We start from the raw sequence: 23,416 nt of genomic DNA on the forward strand, positions 1-23,416 counted from the left end.
TAACGGTCCAGCTGGCCGTGGCTCCTAACCCTGACCGCCGTGGGGAACACTTGGGTGGGGAGGGGGAGTCAGTGGCGTGGGGTGGGCATTGATGGTGCACAGCCGGGGTTGAGAACCGCCGGCCTGCAGTCTGCTTCTCAGACTTGAACGTGCATGCGAACCACCTAGGGGTCTTGTTAGAAGGCAGATTCCGACCGAGTGGGTGATTGTCCATTACCGCAGGCTCCCAGATGACTCTGCTGCTGCTGGAGTGCAGCTCACGCTTGAGTAGCAAGGGAAGAGGCTACATATAGAGAAGTGCAGGTCACTGGGATTGTGGAGGGTTGTGTAAGAGACTGGGAGCGCCGGTGAGGATGCGGTGAATTCTGCCTGAGGTGAGAAGACTAGGAAAGCCACGCAGATGAGTCGTCGTGTGAGCCGGGCCTTGAAGGATGAACGGGACTTTGCCACTTGGACGAGGTGGAGGGAATAATAGCTCAAGTGAGAGCACAGGTTCAGAAGAGCATGATGTTTGAGGCAGCAGGATGGTCTGGTGTGATACACTAGCGTGATGACAGTGCGATGACAGTTCTGGCCTCAAGAGCCACATGGACCCAGAGTGAGCCAAATGCTCTGCTAAGGAGCTTAAACTCCGCTCTGTAAGCATAGGAACGCTGCACAGTGATTCTCCGCGGGGTAAGAGGAGACCCAGGTGATTCTTAGGGTAGGTGTTAGGAAGAAGAAGCCCAGACAGGTACCCAGTTCCCATACCCTTACTCACTGCACTTTGGCTGCAGGTTAGTGGCTTTTGGGTGAGTCTGGTGTCCCGCAAATTTCTCCAAAAAGAAACGCCAGGGGCGCCTGGGTGGCCCAGTCGGTTTAGCATCCGGCCAGCTCTTGATTTCGGCTCAGGTCGTGCTCTCAGGTTCGTGAGATCGAGCCCCGCATCGGGCTCTGTGCTGACAGCGCTGAGCCTGCTTGGGCTTCCTCTCTCTCCTTCTCTCTCTGCCCCTCCCCTGCCTGCCCTTCCCCACTTCGAATAAATAAACTTAAAAAAAAAAACCAAAAAGTCAGCTACTGTTGGCATGACGGTCCTTCTCAGTGTTTCTAGCAGTGAGCAGTGCATGGCAGAACTTGAATCTCTGCCAACCCAATTCCCCCCTTCTGCACCTCAGAGCTCTCATCCTCATTCAGTGGCCCTAACTAAGGGAAGTTGAGTCACTTCTCAGATGAGAAGATTTCAGAAGGAGAAGCCTCTAGTGAGATTGTGGTTTTGATTAGAAAGAGGGTGTGACCTCCAGTTCCCTTCCTGGTGTGGCCGACTCTGTTGCAGGAAACATAAACCAGACTCACCCATGCCGCCCCCACTGAATCAAAAGCAAAAGAAGAGAACAAAAAGGCACATGTCAGTCCTTATCCTTAAAAGAACTGGGGGCGGCAGGGGGCCGGGGGCGGGGGTGGGGGGGGAAGCCGTCACTGCCTGGGCCATCATTGACAAAGCTCCACGGGGCCCTTGGTAACAATGTTGATTTTGTAAACACACCTTCCAGAAGCCGCTTAGGGAATGCTCCATTGGAGACACCGATGCTACGATTTTTCTCGTTTCCCCAGCTTTGCCTTTGAAACCCGGTGCTTTCATTCTCCTGCGTGAAACAGATTTCTCTTCCTCAGATCAGTGTGTGCGTCTCTCATCTCTCCCGTCCTGTGGCATTTTGAGTTTTTCCAAGCCGGCTTTACATCTGTAACACTTCAAAGGGGATGGCAGGTGAGGGCTGGCAGAGTTGTTTCATCCGGAAGAGGTGTTATCACTTCTTTGCCCCCCCTGGGCCTGGATGTGAACTGCAGCTCCCTTATCCTGGCTGCTTGGTGTTGAGCTCTGGAGCACTGCTGAGCGGCCGGCCAAGAGGCTATTTATAACCCCGAGAGTTTTGCAATGTTACTGAATCGCTTCGACCTAATTTCCACTTCCTTTCTAAAATGAAAACGAGAAGAGTAAGCAAGCCAGTACTGAGAGAGTTCCCCACAAGGAGACCCTTCGTCCGGGAACGTGCTCCGGACCATTTACTGCTCCGACTCTCCTGTCTCCTGGTGCCTCCAACAGAGAGAAAAGCCGGGGGGTTATTCGCCCCTTTCTTGTCGGTAGCGTCAGGGGCGCCAAATCTGGTTTTCCGGTGAGACACGTTCTCACGTTAGAGATGACGGCAAAACTCTCAACAGTGGAACCGCTGTGCAGTTGGAAGGTGGTAGGACGCGGAGGGAACGCCAGACAACCGGCACGGTTCTGGCCAGTCCCTCTCCATTCAGAGGCAGGCCTGGTTCGTAGGAGCTGAGGAGGTCAGAGCCGACGGATCTGTGCAGACACTGGTCCTTTCTGAACCGCGCCGGTATGCCGGGTGCCGTGCCAGGTTGAGGAGCTACAGGGTGTACCTGCCCTGGGGGAGGAGCTAGTGAGGAAGAGAGACGTGTAAATACATGACTATTGTAATAGTGTGTACAGGAACCACAATAATAATACCTGTAACGGGGCAGGACGAGAGCCTTCGCAGGGGTCTGGACAGAATGCTGTGAGAACAGAGTGGCCCCCTCCAGTCTCATGTTGCTAGGGAAAAGCGGGGAAAGCTAAGAAGGGTAGAGAGGAAGTGACATGTGAGCTGGGCTTTGATGTTCGGATAGGAGCTCTTTTGACCGTCCATGGAAGGGGGAGGACATGCACGGGTACAGAAGAAACGAGGGGCGCCTGGGCGGCTCAGTCGGTGGAGCGTCCGACTTGGGCTCGGGTCACGATCTCGCGGTCCGTGAGTTCGAGCCCCGCGTCGGGCTCCGTGCCGACGGCTCGGAGCCTGCAGCCTGCTTCGCATCCTGTGTCTCCCTCTCTCTCTGCCCCTCCCCTGCTCGTGCTCTGTCTCTCCCTGTCTCAAAAATAAATAAAACATTAAAAAAAATTTTTTTTAAAAGAAAAGAAATGAAAGAACGTGGCCTGCCTCACAGAAATACCAAGTATGCTGGGAAGATCTGGCTAGGTTATGAAGAACCGAATGCCACACGGGGAGGTGTCGATCTCCTTCTCCAGACAGTGGAGAACCGTTCTCCAGACACCTGCGGTGGGCCACGTACAGCACTGCCTGCTTTTCACATGGCCTTCAAACAGCACCAGACTACCTGGGATCTAATTATTAAGGTCAGCCGTGTCACACTGAGCAAGGTACTTAATTTCACGGTGCCTCTATTGTCTCTTAAATGGGGATAATAATACGCCACACAGGGTGGCTTTGTGGATTAAATGAGTTAATACAGGTAAAGCCCTCAGAATACTACCTTTGCACCATGCCATTGTTAGCTAACGTCATCAGCATCAAAGAAGTACGACGTAGAGGGGAAAGAACTAACTTTGAAGTCATAAGACTCAGCCGTGAGATCCAATTCTAATACGATTTCTCTCTTTTCTGGGAGGGCAGGGAGGCGTGGGAAGGAGCTGTGTGGAAGACAAGCTTCTCAACCGATCTGAACTTCACTTGCCTCCTCTGTGTAAAGTAGGGATGATTTACAGGGTTCTTTGAGCATCAGCTGTAGAAATGCCGAAGAACTGAGTGATCGGCTATAAAGAGGCTGTCTACCTATTAACTGTTACATACAACTGTCACATACGTGTCACCGTATCACTGGTCTTTTGTAAACACACCAGACGTACCTAAGTGGGTTTCACTCTTCATTAATTCAGCCAGTGTTAATTGAGGGCCTGCTCAGTGCCATTATCTTTTTTTTTTTTTTAAGTTTCTTTACTTATTTTGAGAGAGACAGAGAGTGAGTGGGGGAGGGCCGACAGAGATGGGGAGAGGCAGAATCCCAAGCAGGCTCTGAGCTGTCGGCACAGAGCCCGACATAGGGCACAAAGTCAGGAACCGTGAGATCACGACCTGAGCCGAAGTCAGATGCTTAACTGACTGAGCCACCCAGGTGCCCCTCAGTGCCGTTATCTTAAGCCTGTCATGCTGCTGTCTGTTTGGGCCTCCATTTAGAGTTCCTTCAAAGCTTGGGGTCAGACTGAGCCTTAGGCTTTTTCATTGCAATGAACAGAAAAGCAGTCCAGTTCCATTGAAAGGAGTTTTTTTTGGCAGGATCCAGGGGAATTTCAGGCACCCCGAGTGTAGGAGTTGGAGCCATGGAATCTGGGAAATCATCAGGCTTTTTCCATCTCTTTTTGGGACTTTGTGGTTTCTAGTTTGTGGCCTCTGCTTATCTACTGCACATTTCCGGATTCTTCCTGCAGAACAGCTTCCTCTGAAGGCTCTTGGTTTTTGCTTCGCGGTATCTTTGACTTGCTGGTGGCTTTGGCTTGGCAGGGTACCTGCTGTGAGGCTGACTGCAACGTTTCTGATCCAGGGCCCGTTGTGATCCAACGTCCTTAACCCGTGTCTTTAAATTTAAGAGAAAGAGCTGGATTGGTCCAGCTGAGGCTGAGTGTTCCCCTCGGTCCCATTAGCTGGGGCACCGCTGGGGAGGGTGTCATTCAATATGAACGGACTGCCTGCACTTGGTGAGAAAGGGCAGGGTTGCTGAGAACTCTCTCCAAAGACAGTATCCAGAAAGGAGTTCTAACAGATACTGGTTGTTTCTTAGCAACACATTGAACTAAGGGCGTAGTTTCTTTGGGTGAGGACTTTGAAGCGGGCAGTCTTCGTTTGGGTTTGTACGTTCTACTTTAGAATCATGGAGTTCTAGACTCAGGAGGCACTTTACACGTGGTTTAGTTCAACACTCACATCTCACGGTAGAGACTTGGGTGAAAGGGACGCCTACACATCCCCTCCCCCCACAGCACTTAGGGGCAGGACTGTGACTAGGTCCTGAGTCCGTTGGATCCAAATCTAGTTCCTTCTTCTGCAGCGAAATCATCCCAGCCCAGTGATCTTGCTGCACCTGCACTGCCTCCTTATTTTAAAGAGAAGAACTGAACTAAGTAATAAATGGTCTAAGAAAGCCATACTGTTCAAAAACAGGCAGCAGTCATGTATGGCAAGAGAAGTCAGGAAGGAGTTGCCTCCTGGAGGGCTGGAAGGTGGGGGATTGGTTAGGAGGAGGTAGGAGGGAATTTTCTAGGGTGATGAAAATGTGTCAGGTCTTGTTTTGGGCAGTGGTTATAGAGAGATGTGTGTATTTTTTTTTTTAACTTTTTTAAATGTTTATTTTTGAGAGCGAGAGAGTGCAAGCAGGGGAGGGGCACACACACACACACACACACACACACACACACACACACGCAGAATCCGAAGCAGGCTCCAGGTTCTGAGCTGTCCGCACAGAGCCCGACGCGGGGCTCGAACTCACAGACTGCGAGATCATGACTGAGCCAAAGTCATATGCTTAACCGACTGAGCCACCCAGGCGCCCCGACATGCGTGTGTTTCTATTATATATACTTATATATATATATACATGCATATACATGAGCTCTGCATTTCACGTATATAAATATACATGATATATAAATTATATCTCAGTTTTAAAAAATGATCTCACAACTGTATAGTCATACCTCCTAATTCTGGCACATTTACCACTAAGGATGGGGATACCTGCCCCAGGCACCCCGAGATTCATGGTACCCGCCCCTGCTGTGCTGTGTCACTGGAGCAGAGCTTCTCAGCCAGGAGCTAGTCTAATGGGAACAGTTGCCAGAGGCTCATTGTGTATCTAGGCCCATAAACATTGCATGTGGAAAATTCTGCTTGGAGCTGAGAAGCTTTAGGGGCCATCAGGCCGGCCCCCTGCAACCCCTTCAGGCTTGATTTCGTTCCAGCGAACCGAAAGGCTCGCTCAGCGGGGAGGGGAAGAGCACTGGCCAAAGCCAGCCCCAGGTTCTGTGTCCTTTACTACTTACAGGCTGGTGGAACTGAGGCAGTTTAACCAGCCTCTGAGCGCCAGTTGTGTCCTCTTCAGACAGGAGTAGTAATCTGATTCCGCCTACTTCCTCAGGCTGCTGGGAGGGCTCAGCAAAACCGGTGGAAGCACTTTGAAAACCATCTCTCCATTGCCATGTCCTGAAAATGCTGGTATTTTCGACAGTTGACTTCTGGAGCAGCCCGCCACGATCAGGACATTGGTCGTGGAAGCTTCCCTCTTTCTGAGACTCGTGGGTGTGTGGGGGAAGGAACTGTGACCCCTTTCACCAAAGGAGTGTGTGCTTCCCAGGCTGCGAGAACTGACATCTGTGCCGGGGCCTAGCACTTGACAGCATAAGTGAATAACAGCTTAGCAGCAGCTAGCATGTTCCGGGAGGGCCGGGCGGTCTTCGTTAGCGAAGCATGAATTGCAGAGAGAGGCTGAGCCCGGTGGATGCAGGAGGAAGGTTTCTTTCGTTAAGCGAGAGAGAGGCCTGTCCTGAGCCTGTAGGTGAGGAATGTAAATATACGTGGAAATAACCCATCAGTCGAGTGACTTCCCTTCATCAGACCTTGGAGAGAAAATGCTTTAATTACTGCTTGGAGCACCACTAAGCTGGCAGTTGCCTAGGATACCGGTCACATGGGCCCATCTTCCAGACCTGTTCAAAATGATTCGTTTCCCTTCATTTTGGAGACACATGGGGGAGGGGGGTCAGAGGTACTTCCGGAGCCTCGTCCTCCTAGAGACGGGCCCTCGTGTGAGGCTGTCCTCGCCGCCCCACGCTTGGGCTCTCAACAGCCCTTGCCCTTGGCAGTAGGGACTAAAATAGCATTTCCTGTCCCAGTTCTCTTCCCCGTTTTCTGAACTCTGCGTCATCCCACACAGAGGAGGCTCCACACTGTGTCCTTTGAGGGGGAAGGAGTGGCAGCAGAAACTGGAGAGGAGGCGAGAGAGTGTGTGGCCGGGCCGGGCCGACACCGGGGGTCTTCCTAAGATGGCTGCAGACGGAAGGGCTGGCTCCGCTCAGCTAAGCACTCGACCGAGAACAGGCTCTGCCTGTTCTTGTCTGTCTCAGAGGCTATGCTTCTCCCTCTCAAGGTCCCAAGGCCGGCATTTTGCAGTAAATTCATCCTTCTACCACACAGTCCTCCTGACCCTTAGACCGAAGTGTCACATCGGCAGATCTTGCTACCGGCTGATCCGCAGTTGATGGATAGGCTTTGTCCCGTTTCTACTTGCTGATTTAATGTAAAGAGACAGAAAGCCCAAGGAGAGGTTACGGTGTGATATAGAAAAATTCCAACCAAGTAGTTCGGTATGTCACTTTGGACACTATCTATCTTCTGATTCTCCAAAGTATCTAAGGAGTGGAAAACGAAGGCAAAGTCTCTGACTCTTTCCTTCTTTCTGATTCTTTGTCTCCAGGCGGCTGTGTTTGTGTGTGTTTCTTGGAGAAACAGGGCCCATTGGGAACAATGCCACCACCATCAGACATTGTCAAAGTAGCCATCGAATGGCCAGGTGCTAATGCTCAGCTCCTTGAAATCGACCAGGTAAGCTCCTGAAATGAGAAGCAGAGATGCGGGGAGCAGGATCTGGGAAGTGCATGGCAGAGGGTGTCTTCGGGGGTGGGGGCCGTTGGCATCAGGAGTAAGAACCAGCAACACGAACGTCAAGGCCTGTCCCGCCCTGCCCTGTGGAAGGTTGGCCCCGGCTTGGGAGAGGCTTCCTCTCCGGGAGGCAGTCCACACGAAGGCCCAGGTCGATCCTTCTTAGCAGCCCCTCATCAGAACCTTGGCGTGAATAGCCTGTGGTTGCTGGTGAAAGATCTCTCTCTCTCTTTCAGAAACGGCCTCTGGCATCCATCATCAAGGAAGTTTGTGACGGGTGAGTAGACACTGTCCTTGTTCTGGACAAGGACAGGCTGGCTACTAGAGGAACACTGCCAGACCTTGAGAGGAGTCTCCAGTTAGTTGCGTCCCCGGGATGGGGCTTTTGTGGATCACTGTGTCACAAAGGAAGTAGCTGAGGAGGATGTCCCTAAGAGCTCCCCTAAACCTTTTTTCCTCCTTTAAGCCCAAGAATGTCCTGCCCGAGGTCCGGGCGGGGTGCGAGGCCCGCCCCCAATTGCGCACACCATCTTTTCGCGGTGCCCATCTTTATGCAAGTTGCTTTTTCAGCATCTCCGCCTGAACCCGTGGGATCCCCCCATCCTCCAAACAGGCCGCCCAAGCCCTTGAGCGGCTGGGCTGGAAATGAACACGTGCAGCCTCTAGCCAGGCCTGGAGGGAGGGCCCAGTGCCTGTACTGTGTGTTTCTTACACAGGTGGTCCTTGCCAAACCCGGAGTATTACACCCTCCGTTATGCAGACGGCCCCCAGCTCTACATCACGGAGCAGGTCAGTGCCGAAGCAGCAAGTCAGGCCTCACTCGGAAGCGAGCCACCCAGGGAGGTGGCCGACCTGCAGGCAGCTTCTGTTTATTGGGGACGCACCAGCCCCTGCTTCCTCTAGTGGCTGGAAAACCATGGCTTCTACATCCTGAGGGCTCGGGGCACACGGAGGGGGTGTGAGTTCTCGGGCAAGAAGCACGCGGAAGGAGGCCTGACCCAAGAGGCTCGGTTACGACTACTTTAAAATGACAGCAAGTTCTCGTTGATTCAGCTGGCTTGCACAATTTTAATATTTTATCTCAGCTACTCTTTTTTCCTCTTTGCTACCCAGACGCGCAGTGATATTAAGAATGGGACCATCTTACAGCTGGCTATCTCCCCGGTAGGTATCCGGCTCTCCTCGGGGGGACGTTTATTTAACACATTAGATGATCACCCACCTTAGGCCAGACTCTTTTCCAGCAACCAAGACTACACAGCTTAAAAAGTCAATCTTTGAGGGACGCTTGGCTGGCTCAGTCAGTGGAGCAGCCGACTCTTAATCTCAGGGTTGTGAGTTCAAGCCCAGTATTAGGTGGATATTACTTTAAAAAAAAAAAAAAAAAAAAGTCCGTCTTTGCTTTCACAGCCTTGTTGGGAGTAAACAACCAAAGGCCTCTCTCAAACATCTTGACAGAAAGTTGCTTAGGCAGCTGTGGGGGACTCAGAAAGGGACCGCCTGGCTCAGCCTAAGGATTCCCAGAAAACCTTCCCAGAGAAGGGGGAAGCTTAGCGCAGATGTTGAAGGATAAGCAAGAATCAGCTGAAGAAAGAAGAAAATGAAAAGTATCCCGAGCAGAAAGATGTGCTTTGGGGAAGGCGGGGGTGCTGGGTGGCAGAGGGCCCGCAGCAGCCAGGGGAGAGCCAGACCCGGAAGGGTCCCGGATGGCAGGGGTCTCAGATGGCCTACTCATGGGTTTGGACTTTATGCAGAAAGGGAACGTGGGGACATTGAAAGATTTTCAGCAGGGAGGTACATTATGTTTAGATTTATATTTTAGGAAGATCACTTTAGTGACAGTGTGAAAGATGGGCTAAAAAAAGAAGGTTGGTGGTAGGAGGAATCTTTAAGAAGCTAATGAGCCCGTGAAGGCAAGTGACAGTGGAGACGGAAGGACAGGCATGAGAAATATTTAGAGGTGAACCAGGGGATGTGGTGACATCCCGGATATGGAAGGAAAAGGGAGAATTTGAGGTGACTCCCCGATTCCTGCCAGAGTGGCCCTTAAAGGCAACCAAGGGAGCAACCAGAAGGGCAGAGAGAAAACCAGGAGCAGGAAGTGGCTTAGGAGCTGAGGGCAGGGAGTGTCGGGACAGAGGAAGGTATGGTCTGCAGTGAGCAGAGAGCAAGAAAACCGGGAACAGAAAAGCCGTTTGTTGATCTGGGAAGCCCATTGGTCCCTGGTGGCCTCTGCGAAGACGGTTTTGGTGGGGTGATGGGTGACAGACAGACTGCAGTGGCAGCAGAGTGAGGTCCGTGACTTTACCGCGCTGTCAGGAAGCTCGGTCATAAGAGGAAGTAGACACAGAAGGCAAGAACTCGGGGATGTGGAGCCCAAAAGAGAATGCTGTTGAAAAGGGAGTAAGACAGGGGCGCCGGGTGGCTCGGTCGGTTAAGCGTCCGACTTCAGCTCAGGTCGTGATCTCACGGTTTGTGGCTTTGAGCCCCGCATCGGGCTCTGTGCTGACAGCTCAGAGCCTGGAACCTGCTTCAGATTCTGTGTCTCCCTCCGTCTCTGCCCCTCCCCCACTCGTGCCCTGTCTCTGTCTTAAAAATAAATGAACATTAAAAAAAAAAACTTCTTAAAGGGGTAAAACATTCATGTGTTTCAAAAATCAAAGAGTTTGACAAAGATGCAGTGAAAGGTCTCCCTCCCTGCCCTGTCCCTCATCTACCTAGTTCCCCGCCTCCTCCACCCTTTACTGCTGGTGCAATTTTTTTTATGTGTCTTCGAGAATAAGCTAAGATGGGAGAGGAAGGTCGATGGTGCAAACGGACCGGAACCTTACTGGGTCAGGACAGGAGGAATCCAAAGCGCAGGTGGAGGGATTTTCGACTGCTCAGTCCCCAAGGAGGACAGTCGGGCATGGGGGTCGCTTAGGTGGAGAAGGGCTGCCAGAAAATCAAGGGCACGATGACACGTGTTTTCTTGGTGAGGGATGAGACTGGTCCGTCTGTGCGGAAAAGCGACGCAGAGTAGTAACAGCTAACGGTTCCGGAATGCCGGCATTCTGCTGCACACTTTACATACGTGCTATCATTTAACCTCGACAGACACCCGATGAGATGGGTACTCCTGGCAACCCCATTTTGCAGATGGGCAAACTGGGGCTTAGGTTAAACGACTTGCCGCTCGTCACACAGATGAAAACGTGGCGGAGCTGCCTCTCAAACCCAGGGCTCTCTGACTCCCTGCCAGTATTCTCACCAGCACGTTCTCCTGCTCCCCCGCCCCCCCTTCCCGAACTCTTCTCATCTTAAGGACTTCATTTCCCCCCTTAGCTCCTCTAGCTTAACGTGACAGCCCGGGAGTTGCTTTCGCAGACGTGCTGAAGCGTTTTACAGACCTCCTGCGCAGACTAGTTGACTTTCTCGGGAGTACATCTCTCTGGAGCAGGAGGCAGCGGCCCAGAAACGCTGTCTCAGGAGGAACGTTAACATTTGGAGTTGGAAGTTTCTAAGTGTGATGCAGACCAGTGTTCTTCAAATTGTTCTATCCTGTGACCTTTTCTCGTGGCGTGCGCCTTCTCCGCTATGGAGAGTGTGGAGGATTTCTGTGTCCTTGAGAGCCGTGTGCTGGTCTAGGGCCGTCTTTGTAAGAATAAAAGAAGAAAGGCAGAGGGGAGAGAGGTGACCCGGCCTGACTCTTTGCCAGCAGCAGGAGCCGGGCTGCGGTCACTTGCTTAGCACTGTAAAGACCCCAAGAGCATTTTGCTCTCAAGGCTCTTCCATTCCAGCTGAGAATATGAATTAGCACACAAAAAAATCAAGAATGATGAATCGGTCACTTGCAAGGCACTGACTATAAAGCTAGTTAAGTTCAGCCAGAGGAAAGACCAGCAAACACTGGGGAAGGGCTTATGGCCGAAGCTTGTAGAAAGGAGGCAAGCAACCTGCTGGGAAAAGTTGGTGGGCTAGGAGAAAGCTTAGTCACCAGCCATCACTTTGAAAAAGCTATTTTGAAAGCTTCCAGCTCCTTGATACTCTTAAAGTTTCCCCAGGACTGTCAGTTTTGAAGAACAATGATACAGACTTACAGAGAAGGTTAAAAAAAAAAAAAAAAAATTGTCAGGTTTACCACATTTTCAGATTGAAAGGGACCTTAAAGGGGACCATCAGATTAAATCCTCCGTCAACGCAAGAATCCCTTGTGTGGCATCTTGGCCAGCCGGTTGTCCAGATTCTCCTTGATTGCTTTTGGTGACGGAGAGCTCATTACATCAAGAGGCAACGTCGTCTACTGGCTGACGGCTTAAATTAATAGAAAACTTCCCTCTGTTGAGCCAATATCTGTTTCTCTGTCTGCCAGAGGTGGCGCCTGTTGTCTCCTCAGTGTCTCTTGTAGTCCTTCAGTGGGAAGTTTTTGTAATCCATAGACCAGAGTGCTACAGAAGGGATACCCGTAACTACAGATCGGTCTTGGCGTACTGGGAATTTCCTGATTGGTCCAATAAGCCTGTAGTAAGCACCTCCTAGACAGTGTCAGCAACAGGGTCTGCCTCGGGCTGGATGGCCACAGAAAGGCCTTCATGAGCCACTCACAGAGCGGTAACCTGCCGCGAGGACCAGATGGCACACATCTTGTCTCTGGTCTCGTAGTCCCGGGCTGCACGCCAGCTGATGGAGAGGACCCAGTCGTCCAACATGGAGGCCCGGCTGGATGCCATGAAGGAGCTGGCCAAGCTCTCTGCCGACGTGACCTTCGCCACCGAGTTCATCAACATGGACGGCATCGTGGTGCTGACGCGGCTTGTGGAGAGTGGAACCAAGCTCTTGTCCCAGTGAGTATTACTGGGCTCTTGCTCGGGATTTCAGAGACTCTACGCTCGGCGGGGCATCCTTCCCTCATCTCCGCCGAGCCTCTTGAACTTACTGGGCACCTTGTGGGTGCAGAGCAGCGTGCCAGGCACTAGGGTCTGCACAGAGGAATGCACCGTCACGGTCCTCAGTCTCATAGTCTAGCTGGGCTCTCACAGATGCCGCGTAGGAGCGAGAACAGGGGCTTCAGGAGTCAGGAAGAGAGAAGTCGGTTCACGACAAACCTGTTAATTTATGGAAAATGATTGGCCTGGGGGAGGCTAGTGAGCAGAGTGTCCATTATTGACCAGAACAGGGGTCTGTTCGTAATCACCCCCTGCTTCCTCTCTCCCCTTTCCAGTCACCTCCCCACTTACACACACGTGCGCGCACACAGGCCTTCCTCTGTGTTCGCCATCTCCCCACCACCCATTGTCACGGGGAGACGAAGCTCCGCAAGTTTTCCATCTCCCTGCTAGGATGGGAGTGGTGGGGAACCGCGCCGTGAGCAGCAGTGAACGAACAGGTGTTTAGTTAGCCGTCTAGGCCTGTGGTGCCTCAGCTGGCAGAGAGGGAGTCAGAAATCTTTCAGCCAGTGGATCAGCTATTGAAATTTTCAGCCAAACCAAGCAGCTAATCATGGGTGTTTGTCTTAAGTCTCCGATTTTGCAGCTGCACTGAAATCCTGAAGCCTTCCGCTGCCATCAGCGCTGGCCCAGGACTTCCGCAGTCTGCCGGGAGTACGGCATTTGGCTGGCCTTGGTTTCCTCCTCTTTAAAACGGAGATGCCGCTTCCATTGCCGTATTGTCACGAGGAATTAATGGGTCCGAACGTGCCTCGCCATTGGGAACAGCGTTTGTTAAATCGAGAGCACCGTACAGATGTATAAAGGGTTGTATGTAGAAGGAGGAGGGACACAGGAGAGAAGACGTCGTAATCCCCGTCCTCCTCCAGCACTGCAGTAAGGGCTTCGCATACCTTGTCATCTTGCCCTCGCCACAGCCCTGTGATGTTAACGCTGTGAGACCAATGCAGTCTTACAGAGGAGGAATTTCAAGTTTGGAAAGGTAAAATGTGCACAGTTAGTAAATAGTTGACCAGGATTGAACCCATGTCTGAAGTTTGTACTCCCTGTCCTGCACTCTGCCCCCTCTTGGCCTTGGACATGGGCTGTGGGCTCCCTTGGGTACCCCCGCCAAGTGTTGGGGTTGACAGAGGTCTGATAGCTTTCTCGGGTTGGGAAATGGATGAGTGATTGTGTTTCCCTGAGATGAGGCAGTACGGGGAAGGAGAGCCTGACCCGCAGCGGCCCTTCCCAGAGACGGATGGACACCTGGACAGAACCTGCTGCACACCTGCCGAGGCACGCATGCAGGCACTCGCAGCCACACCGCCTGACCCCTGGTGTGGTGCTGACGCCGAAATCCGTCCCTGTTGCGGCTGCCGTCACACCTGTGTTCCCTGGTTCTGAATCTTTGTATTATTTTGTGTGTGTGTCGTTGATGTCTCAGCTACAGTGAGATGCTGGCATTCACCTTGACCGCCTTCTTAGAGCTCATGGACCATGGCATTGTCTCCTGGGACATGGTTTCCATCACCTTCATCAAGCAGGTGAGGCCTCCGGCTCTCCGTCTTCCCCGCCCCCCTCAGTGGCCGCTGGTCCTCTAGGTTCACGGAGAGATGCCGGCGAGATCGCCGTGCTGCTGGCGGTCGGCTCTCTACCCCCGAGGCCCGTTTTTTTTTATCCTCACGCTCGGGCCTTCCTGGGGCTCCTGAGAGAATTCCTTCATTCATTGCCCTCGAAGATGGAAACGGGCTCCCAGAACTGGAGGTGGCCAAAGCGGGACGGGGTTGTCAGTGAGGCCTGGGACGACACTAGCCGGTCAGCCAGTACGAGCCCGGCGTCTCTGACCTGCTCCCTGCGCGCTCCCTTCTCTTTGAGACACACGTTCGTGTCGTCCGCCTCGTATGTCAGTCTGCCTTCTGCCGGCGGGTCTGCAAGGCAACCTGTTCGGGTTGTCAGATCGACCTGGGTGCATGGGAGGGCGTACTTTTGCTTTCCTTTGTTCTGTAGGGAGGGGCAGCGTCACTTCCAAAAAGTGAACTAAAACCAATGAGTAATGTATCTGCTGACCTAGAATCACACCTGTTGTTGGCTCGGGACATTGGGAATTTCCTGACGCCGGAGATATTTAGGCAAAAGTGAAATGGGCACGTGTCGAGGACATTACAATGGAGGTTGAGAATAACGGGGGGTGATGAGATTACAAGACTTTGAGGGCTTCCTGCCTCTTGAGCCTCTGCCGGCCTGTGTGTGTGTAGGGGCACAGTGTGTGTGTCAGGAGAAGGGCCCATGGCGATAAAAGGAGTTCCCGATTTCAGTAAGATCCTGTGCTTTCTCCACTCCGCTTTCCCATGCCTGAACCTCATTTTGAAAACAAAGGATCGAGCCCTTAGATTTTGAGGAAACACAGTTGACTGGAAGCTGTTGTTTGAATTTGAATTGTCCATGCCTAGGGACCATAAACCAGACACCGCTGTCCACGTGGGGACAGTGGCCCGGTATGGATGGCATACCAGGAAGGAGAGCCTTCGTGGGCTAACCTCAGAGACTCGAGTCGCCCAGCACGCTTGGGCCCCGGGCTCCCTGACTGATCTGGCCCTCGCTGGCTGTAGATTGCAGGGTACGTGAGCCAGCCCATGGTGGACGTGTCAATCCTTCAGAGGTCCCTGGCCATCCTGGAGAGCATGGTCTTGAACAGCCAGAGCCTGTACCAGAAGATAGCAGAGGAAATCACCGTGGGACAGCTCATCTCTCACCTCCAGGTGTGAGTAAGAGACCCCGCCCCGGCCCCCTTCTCGCCTCTTATTCTCCGTAGGTCTCCCAGCCCTACCCCTTTGCTTGTGTTCCAAACCACTGGCCTGCTTGTTCACTCATTCGTCAGCACTTTCACACTATGGGAACGCTGCCGGGATTGGGCCCCGATCGTGTCACGCTCCTGCCGCAATCCTCCGCGGCGCCCCTTGTCCCTCAGGCTGAAGGGAAGTTTTCCCGGCCTCCCTGTACCGCCGCATCCCAGACAGAATTAGATGCTCTCTCCTCTTTGGGCCAAATAGTCTCTGTTTGTACCTATGAGAATTATATAGAAAATCCCCTGTTTTTGTTATCTGCCTCCCATTTTAAGCTTTGAGCTCTCTGGGAAGAGGGACCAGTCATTTTTGGATCCCTTGCTTTGGTTTAAGGAGAAGTCAATTAGTATTTGAGAATGAACACTTAGCAAACCAGCAGTGTGCTGTGTGTGTGGGGCCGGGGGGAGGGTAGCAAAAACTATTGTATAGGACACGAGTTCGGGCTTTCCCTTCAGATCCCGGCTCCACTGTGTCCTAACTAGGTCCCTGCCTTCCACATGTCACCTTGTCCCATCTGGTCTCCGTTTCCTCAGGTCCAGGCTGGGGTTCACCCTCTCCATTACTCAGACTTGTGAGGCTCAAAGGGGTTAGAAGGTCTAGCATAGTGGCCAGCGTAGGATGGGTATATAATTCAGGAGTTTTTTGTTCTTGTTTGTTTTTGAAGAAGCTTATCCCATTCCAGGCCATTTTGTCAAATGGTAAAACCAGAAGACAGATGAGCCCTTTGGAGCCCTGTTCCTCTCCTCCCCATTCTTTGTACTTCACTTTAACCCTATTTAAGGGGGCTGGACTCCCCAAAACAAGGTGGTGATACTGTTGACTCCTTTGTTCCCTTTTAGCCTTTTGGGCATGGACAGAGTGCCGACAGAATGACCTGTCAGGCCCGGGGAAGCCAGAGCTCCCAGCTTTGCTTATTTATAGCAGCCTTGTCTTCATTCAGCTGTGTCAGGCCCGGGGAAGCCAGAGCTCCCAGCTTTGCTTATTTATAGCAGCCTTGTCTTCATTCAGCTGTGCTCCCAACCTGTCCCCACCCCACCCTCCCGCCAACAGCCCCGATTTCTCCTTGTCACTTCTAAGGAATTCTTCAGTCTCTGTTTTCATACCCCAAAGCCAAAAGGTTGTTTGAAGTGAAGGGAACATTATAAACTCCAGATGGAGAGTTCTGATTTTCCTGACGTCAGACTTACCTCTCTGTTTCTTTGTTTCTGAATCAGGAATGACCCAGTTGGGTACCCAAGGATGATAGAGGACAATGGCATTTCTTAGGTGTCAGTCCGTGAATATTTTCAGCCCGTAGCTACTACCAGAAATTATGTCCTCTGCTGTTGGGGCTGAGAGATACTTAGTGCCCTCCGTGAGACCTCCAGGATGCCCATTCACCCCACCTGAGCAGGAAGTCTGTTAGCCCGTCTAAGAAGAGAGCCACGGAATGCATCCCCAGTGCGGCCCTTGGAGACATTTTGCCAAGTGCTTGGATTATAAGATTCCAGAGAACGGTTGTCTTTAATTCATTCGTATTAAAATGAAATCAGTTTAGGGGCGCCTGGGCGGCTCAGCTGGTTGAGCATCCGACTTGGTTTTGGCTCAGATCACGATCCCAGGGTCATGGGATCGGGCCGTGCGTTGGGCTCTGTGCGAACGTGGAGCCTGCTTACGAGTCTCTCTCTCCCTCTGCCCCTCCCCGGCTCGTGCGCGCCCTCTCTCTCTCTCCCCCCAAAATAAAAAATAAACAAAATGAAATAAATTTGTAGTTGAAGACTTTGAAAATAGGGAGGAGCACAAAGAGTCAATCCTTTTCCCATTTTCCCACCTGCAGACATAACTACTGTTCACATTAAATTAACTGCCCTGCTAGTCTTTTTTTCTGTGTATGTTTTTGTTAACAAAACTGGGAGCTTACTACACATACTGTGTGTACCTTGACGTTCTTATGAAATAATATCTCTTGAACGTTTCCCCATGTTAAAGAGTCTTGGTGGTTCTAAATCTTTTCTGCATGCCATATGCCTTTGAAAATTCAGTAACAGTTATAGACTCTCACCTCCTCGGAGAAAATAACACATAGTCAACCAACCGCATGGAATGATTTCTGCATCATTTCTAGGGTTTACAGACACTCCAGACTCATCCCCGAGTCCCAGGTGAAGAACCTTCCCGAGATGATTTTTATTGATGACCTACGACATTTGGATTATTTACCATTCTTTCTTTTTTTTTAACAGTACTCGAATGAAACACTTTGCCCAACTCTCTGATTCCTGTCTTTGGATAAGTTGCTCTTAGTGGAGTGGCCGGGTCACAGAGTATGCCCACTTTCGAGGCTTTTGAGGCTTCACCCCAGAGGATCATTTGATTACCATCTACAAGCGACTGCTGTAAACGCCCCACGGGGCTCTCGCTGGTCCGTCTTCTAATGTCCCTCTGCCTTCTTTCTCCACCGGCACAGCTCCAACCAGGAGATTCAGACCTACGCCATTGCACTGATTAACGCGCTTTTCCTGAAGGCTCCTGAGGACAAGCGACAGGTCTGTGGCTGTCTTTTCAAGCTTTTCATCTGGGCTCTTCCAGGAGAAGAGTTGTCACCCACCTACCCTTTGCTGCACGGAGAGCAGAAATGCAGCCATTTCCCCCAAGAGTCCTTGCTCCTGTCCCTGTGTGTCAGGCCCCCTAGTTCCAGGGAAGAACTAGAAGGGGACCCCGCGGGTCTCGCGTCAGAGCAGGGACCTGCAAACTTTCTCCTCTAAAGGGCCCGAGAGTAAATATTTCTTGTTCTGTGGGCCGATGGTCTGCGTGGCAGCTGTCCCACTTTGTCATCATAGCCAAAGTAGCCTCAGACAATAGGAAAGCAAATGGGTGTGGTGTCTTCCAGAAAGACCTTAGATACACAACTAGGGGACAAGCCCAGTTTGGTCTTAGTTGCTGACCCTGGCTTAGAGGGTCAAGAAGAAGGGGGAGGAGACCTTCCAGGCATCACTGTCAAGTCCACGGAGACCCTTACTTAAGGAAGCAAGGCGGGGGGGGCGGGAGCGGGGGGACTTGGCACAAAGTTTCACGTATGAAGGCCTCTGGCCCAGATTCTAAGCTGCTTTCTTCCCCTGCTCGTTAGCTGTGTGACATAATGCAAATCGCTCTGCTTCTCTGAACCCCAGTTTCCTCATCTGTAACCTGGGAGCGGCAACATCTGCCCCGTTGACTTCACGGGGATGTGAGGAGAAGAAACAAGACCCCTGTCTTACAAGTGAGGAAACCAGGAATCAGCTGGGCGGGGAACGAGCACTGACCTGAGTCCGGGGCCCTGAGGCTACGTGCTCTTCTGGGCTGGGCAGGTGCTTTAACCTCTGGGTCTCCGTTGCTCTTTCTGTAAATGAAAGGGCCAGATTAAGTGATCGCTAAGGGCCCTTCCGACACTGACACTCTAGATACAGCTGGTAAAAGCCCAAGTGGTGTATACAAGACTTTAAAATTCTCCGTCAACACCATGGGCTCTGTAAAGTTGAAATCCACGTGGGTTCATGCACTGAGCTCCTGGTGGGTTCCGGTGGGAGGAGCCGGAGCGTCCATGGTTCCGTCTGTCCTCGTCTTTCTTGGATGGCTTTGCTCTGTTAATCTCTTCCTTCCTAGTCCAGTTTTGAATGTGAGCTCATTCTCCCATCTGCTTCTCTCTGTGCTTTTTGCTTTCTGCCGGCAGGACAAGCACCTTAACCCTCTAGACCTACCTGTCACTGTAAGTAGTGCTGCTTCGTGGAAGGGGCCCCAGCCCTCTTCCAGGTGGGGAGGTCAGAGCTGGGCAAGAACCTCACGTTCTGGTGCAGGTGCTCAGGAAACCGTGAGACCCAGAGTTCTGGGTGCTGTAGATCCCGTTCGTCAGAACACTCCGGGAAGTGCTGGAGATTAGCGTCACGTGCAGGAGTGAGGGGATGTCCACCCTAGGGAATGCTGTCCAGTCTTCCCTTTGTAACCTGCCTTTCCGTGAGTTTGTGGGTCAGCCCGGGGAGATCAGATTCGGAAATAGCCTGAGACTTTCGCCGAGATGATCCCATGGACGTGTCGCCTTCCAGCTTGGTACAGCAGAGAGCGAAGATAAATCCACATCGCCCTGGATGCGTCCTAGACCGTAGGAATCTGACAGGGTTTAAGACAGTTGACAGAAGGGAATTTGCCTGCTCGCTTCTTGGCTAGAGGGAGCTTTAGAGGTCGGCTGTACGAGGCTGAGAATGAGCGGTTTGCCCCAGCACCGCAGAGGAGCTTTGGGTGTGAGGCCGTTACGTTCTGGGAGCAGAACATTGCCACTTACCTGCTTTGTGAGTTGTCCACAGCAAGGCCGAATCTCAAGCCGACCTCCTCTAGCCACCAGAGAAGCTTCTAGGCCACCTTCTCCTCTGCCAGCCAGCGTGTGTGCTCAGGGGAAGCAAAGTACAGCTTAATGTCCCTGGCAGCGTCAGCCATTTGGAATATGGCTAGAAATGGAGAAGCGAGAGCAAAAGGCCTTTCAGCTCCGAGAAAAATGAGACCCTCACAGACACCGCTCCGTGGGAGAGGCGTGACAGCTCCCTCAGGCCCAGTGATTCAGAATTATCCATAAAATTAAATTAAGGCAGCAGTTTAGAAAGTGAAGCCATACTAATTAACGTGCTAAGAAGTGATGGCCGAGATTGGAAGGAGGAGACAGAAGAATTATGAAGAGCTGTCAGAAAGATTAAAAGCACAGTAAGCTGGGACCATTTTTGTTTAGGGGGAAAGAGCGGCACATTCAAGAGCTCCTTGGGCTATTACGGAGTCACAACACGCTGTTCTTTTTGTTGAGCCCAGTCCTTGGCAGTGATTAAATTATAATCGTTGCAGTCCCTTCAAAAATAAAGAAACGTATATATTTTCAGAGGATTTGCTTAAGAACGGTCCCAGTAAGGTCCTGAAAGGACCCTTAAGGCTTCGCTCCCCGGAAGACTCATTTATGGAGGCTACTTTATTTCCCAAGCGTGCCAAATAAATAAAGTGTTACTGTCAGAATCTGAACCAAATATAATAAAAAAGGTGACCCCATTATGAGAAATTACCCAAAAGCACCAGCACGCTCTTCTCCAAAGCAGTCAGAAGTGAGTCACAGACTACTCACTGTTCCAGAGCATCCGCTCCCCGGCTCCCCAGCTGGTGCGGCGCTGGGGGGCCCGAGGGGGGCGCTGGGACCAAAGCCCCTTCCTCGGCTTGGAGGAGGCCCATCCGGCCAGTGGTGGGTGTCTGCCTGGAACGGTGCATGGGAACCATCACGCTGCTCTGTGCTCCGTACGCATTGTCCATTGCCCGGCATCCTCGTAACACAAGTGTCTTGTCCTGAAGCAGTCTTTGTTCCTCTTTGAAGACGATGTGGTTGATTGTGCCATCGGGGAGGGACACCCTGTGTGGCTCCGTTTGCATTCCCAGAGGGAAAAAAAAAAACACAAGGGAATTTTTTCAGAGTATAAAAGATGTTGGGTGGGTCCGTGGATTTTTTCCATTTGCCCACTTTTTAATTGAAAGGAGAAAACATTTAAGAGAAAAAGCCGCAGAGCTCCGATGCCACTTTCCTCTCGATAGTTGTCACAGCTGGGCGCGTGCCATCGTGCCTTACGTTTGCTTGTTTTTCTCAATAGGATATGGCCAACGCATTTGCACAGAAGCACCTTCGCTCCATAATCCTGAATGTAAGTTCCCACAACAAGCTGTGTTTTGTTATTAGCGATAGCAAGTATTACTGTTCTGTGATGGTGTCATTAGTGAATTTACTATCGAGTGGGATGGCACTCGGGGAACCAACGGGTAGGTGCGAATAAGCCCATGTTAAGCTGGGAAGCTTTTTCTTATAATCCTCTGCAAGCGGAGTTGTCTCTAGGAGGCTGTCCCACCAGGAATTACAGAGCCTCTAAGGTCCTAAGGCCAGCCAGCTACACGGTTTGTTGCCTTGCAATTCCAAATTTTTTTCCAGAAGGAATGTGTCAAAATAGGCCCCAAAGAGGAAAGGGATTCTTTCAGCTAACATCCATCAGACCTGAGTTGTGTGGGGCACCGCTAGGGATGGACGAGACAGTGTGGTGTGTTTGCTCCCAGAAATCTTCCGGTCCAGTAGGGACGGTGCTCTAGCAGTGTGTGGCCAGTGGTTCCTTGGAGCTCCATGGTCTGGGGATTTCAGGAGGAGGAGCACCGCCTGCCTTGCAGGAGGTGTCAGGAAGCCTCTGGAGGAATGACGCCCTGAGGCTGAGCCTCCATCATTCGTCCAGGAAGGAAAGGAAATCCAGTCAGGAGTGGCTGGAATTGGCTGGAACCTAGAAGGAATGTGCCATGGGGTAGAGGGTGGGGCAAGGAGCAGACACGTGGAGGGCGAGCAAAGACCGGATCGAGTAGGGCCTTAGTCTTTTTCCCAAGCAGAGTTGAAGGGTTTAATTGGGATGGTGACATAACCAGGCTGGCATTTAGAAACCTCACACTAGCAGGTGTGTATGTTTCGTGGGGGTATGTGAGGGAGGAGAGTAGAGGGGGAGGTGGTGAGGAGGGAGGCATCTGGAAAGAGGGCTGACTCCCTGTTCCCACGCAGGGATGTGGGTGAGAGAGAGCTGGCTGGGGGTGGGGGTGGGAACTGGGGAAGTGAGCCGAGGATCTGGGTGCAAGGGAGGCCATTCTATCAGTTGTCAAAACCAAGGGAAAACCAGACCACAGTGAAGGGAATAAAATGAGAAATCAGAAGTCAGGTGTGAAAGGCTTGATAATTCTGAGCGTGAACTTCAGAGTCCCCACCTCCACTCTACCATTAAGCAATCTGTGATCTTGAGCAATTCACTTAACTTCGATTTACTTTGATTTGCTCATCTGGATGTGAGGCCTGAACGAGCTTATATATATATATATATATATATATATATATATATATATATATATATATATATATATATATATGCAGGCACTCTTAGCAGGGTGCCTGGCACTTGGTAAGCACCCCGCTCGCAGCGGGTTCTCTTACCCGTGAACAGGATACAAAGGTGAGAGAATTCAAGAAGTGAGCTCTGAGCACTTGCAAAGTTGAGCGATCGGCTGCTCTGAACAGCCCGCCAGACTTCACCTTGCAGAACCAGCTCCTGCCTGCTGGCCGTTTCCCTGGTCGCGGCCCCACCGCCACGGAGGGACTCGGGCAGGAGGGACGATGCTCCGGCCCTCTGCCTGCGAGTGAGGCGGCGTGCACGGGTCCCACGCGTGCTTGTCCACATTCCTGAGCAGCTGTGTTGGACGCCATCCTGTGCATGTGTGGGAGCGAGGGTCGCCTTCTGACGGAAATTTAATGAATCTCGAGGCTTGTTAATTACCAGAGTAGGATTAGTTCAGCTCATTTCTGGACAAACTTTGGGACAAGCGAAGATTCCACTATAGAAGACAATGCGGGGTCAAGACTCAGGACTTCAGTGGTTCTCTACAAAACAGTTAATGCGTGCTCACTGAAGTCCAAGGAGCTCACTGAGTCAGGCCAGAGAGCGTAAGCCTCCATTTACTCAGCAGTCAAATAAGACTCCAGGTAAAAGCTCTGAAACTGACTCCTCAGACTGGGGCTGTACTTCCGTAAGCCCGTTGCTGGCTGGAGTGATTACCTTCCCGCTGTGATGTCTCTAATTTTGAGAGAGGGGGATTAAAGTGAATGAGAACCGTATCACATTATCTTTAGCCTCTTCTCAAAGTGGTTTTATGAATTATGGAGAGAGGAGAGGAGGAAGGAAGACGGAGAGCCGGGTAGGGTAGGGAGGAATTGGAGCGGCAGAGGGAGGGGGCACAGAGAAAGGAAGAGGCTCGGAGAGGGGCAAAACGAGACGTGTGGAGGGGACCAAGGGGACCCTGCGCGATGAGACACTGGCGGGGGTGGGCGGGTAGCTAAGGTTGGAGGAGGAGGAGCGGCAGTCAGTTTGGGATGGAGGTGAGCACTGAGCCTGAGCCGAGAGTCCGGGAGCTGGAGACAGCCACAGACAGCCCCTGCTCGGAGGAGGTGGGGGCCTCGGCACTCGCTCCAGTGAGAGGTCAGGAGCAGCGCCGTCCGCAGAACCTTCTGCAGCATGAACGTGCCGTCCGGAATGGCGGCCACTAGCCGCGTGTGGCTACTGAGCCCCGGCAACGTGTCTAGTTGTGACTGGGGAGCCAAATTTGTCATCTTCTAAAATTTCAGTTAAAACACCCACACGTGGCT

The 23,416-nt window shown here is 51.9% G+C and overlaps 1 protein-coding gene across 5 annotated transcripts in view; it reads left to right on the top strand.

The window, feature by feature from the left end:
- The window catches only part of ELMO2 (engulfment and cell motility 2), a 39,424-nt gene that overhangs the window by 4,173 nt on the left and 11,835 nt on the right, over nt 1-23,416 (top strand). The window contains exons 1-11 of one of the 5 annotated variants that reach the window (XM_019458270.2): nt 3,064-3,157; nt 7,288-7,415; nt 7,709-7,749; nt 8,189-8,261; nt 8,586-8,636; nt 12,114-12,295; nt 13,824-13,923; nt 14,989-15,140; nt 17,669-17,747; nt 18,911-18,946; nt 20,850-20,900. In XM_019458270.2, coding sequence (XP_019313815.1) covers nt 7,338-7,415; nt 7,709-7,749; nt 8,189-8,261; nt 8,586-8,636; nt 12,114-12,295; nt 13,824-13,923; nt 14,989-15,140; nt 17,669-17,747; nt 18,911-18,946; nt 20,850-20,900 — 843 coding nt within the window. In that variant the 5' untranslated portion in view covers nt 3,064-3,157; nt 7,288-7,337. Of the gene's footprint in view, nt 1-3,063; nt 3,158-6,831; nt 6,961-7,287; nt 7,416-7,708; nt 7,750-8,188; nt 8,262-8,585; nt 8,637-12,113; nt 12,296-13,823; nt 13,924-14,988; nt 15,141-17,668; nt 17,748-18,910; nt 18,947-20,849; nt 20,901-23,416 lie in introns of those variants that run through there. The other 4 variants (XM_053890199.1, XM_019458269.2, XM_019458273.2 and 1 more) reach the window with 4 other exon arrangements.

Source organism: Panthera pardus, unplaced genomic scaffold (assembly GCF_024362965.1).
Source record: "Panthera pardus isolate Hobbes unplaced genomic scaffold, ASM2436296v1 HiC_scaffold_25, whole genome shotgun sequence".
NCBI classification, from domain to species: Eukaryota; Metazoa; Chordata; class Mammalia; order Carnivora; family Felidae; genus Panthera; species Panthera pardus.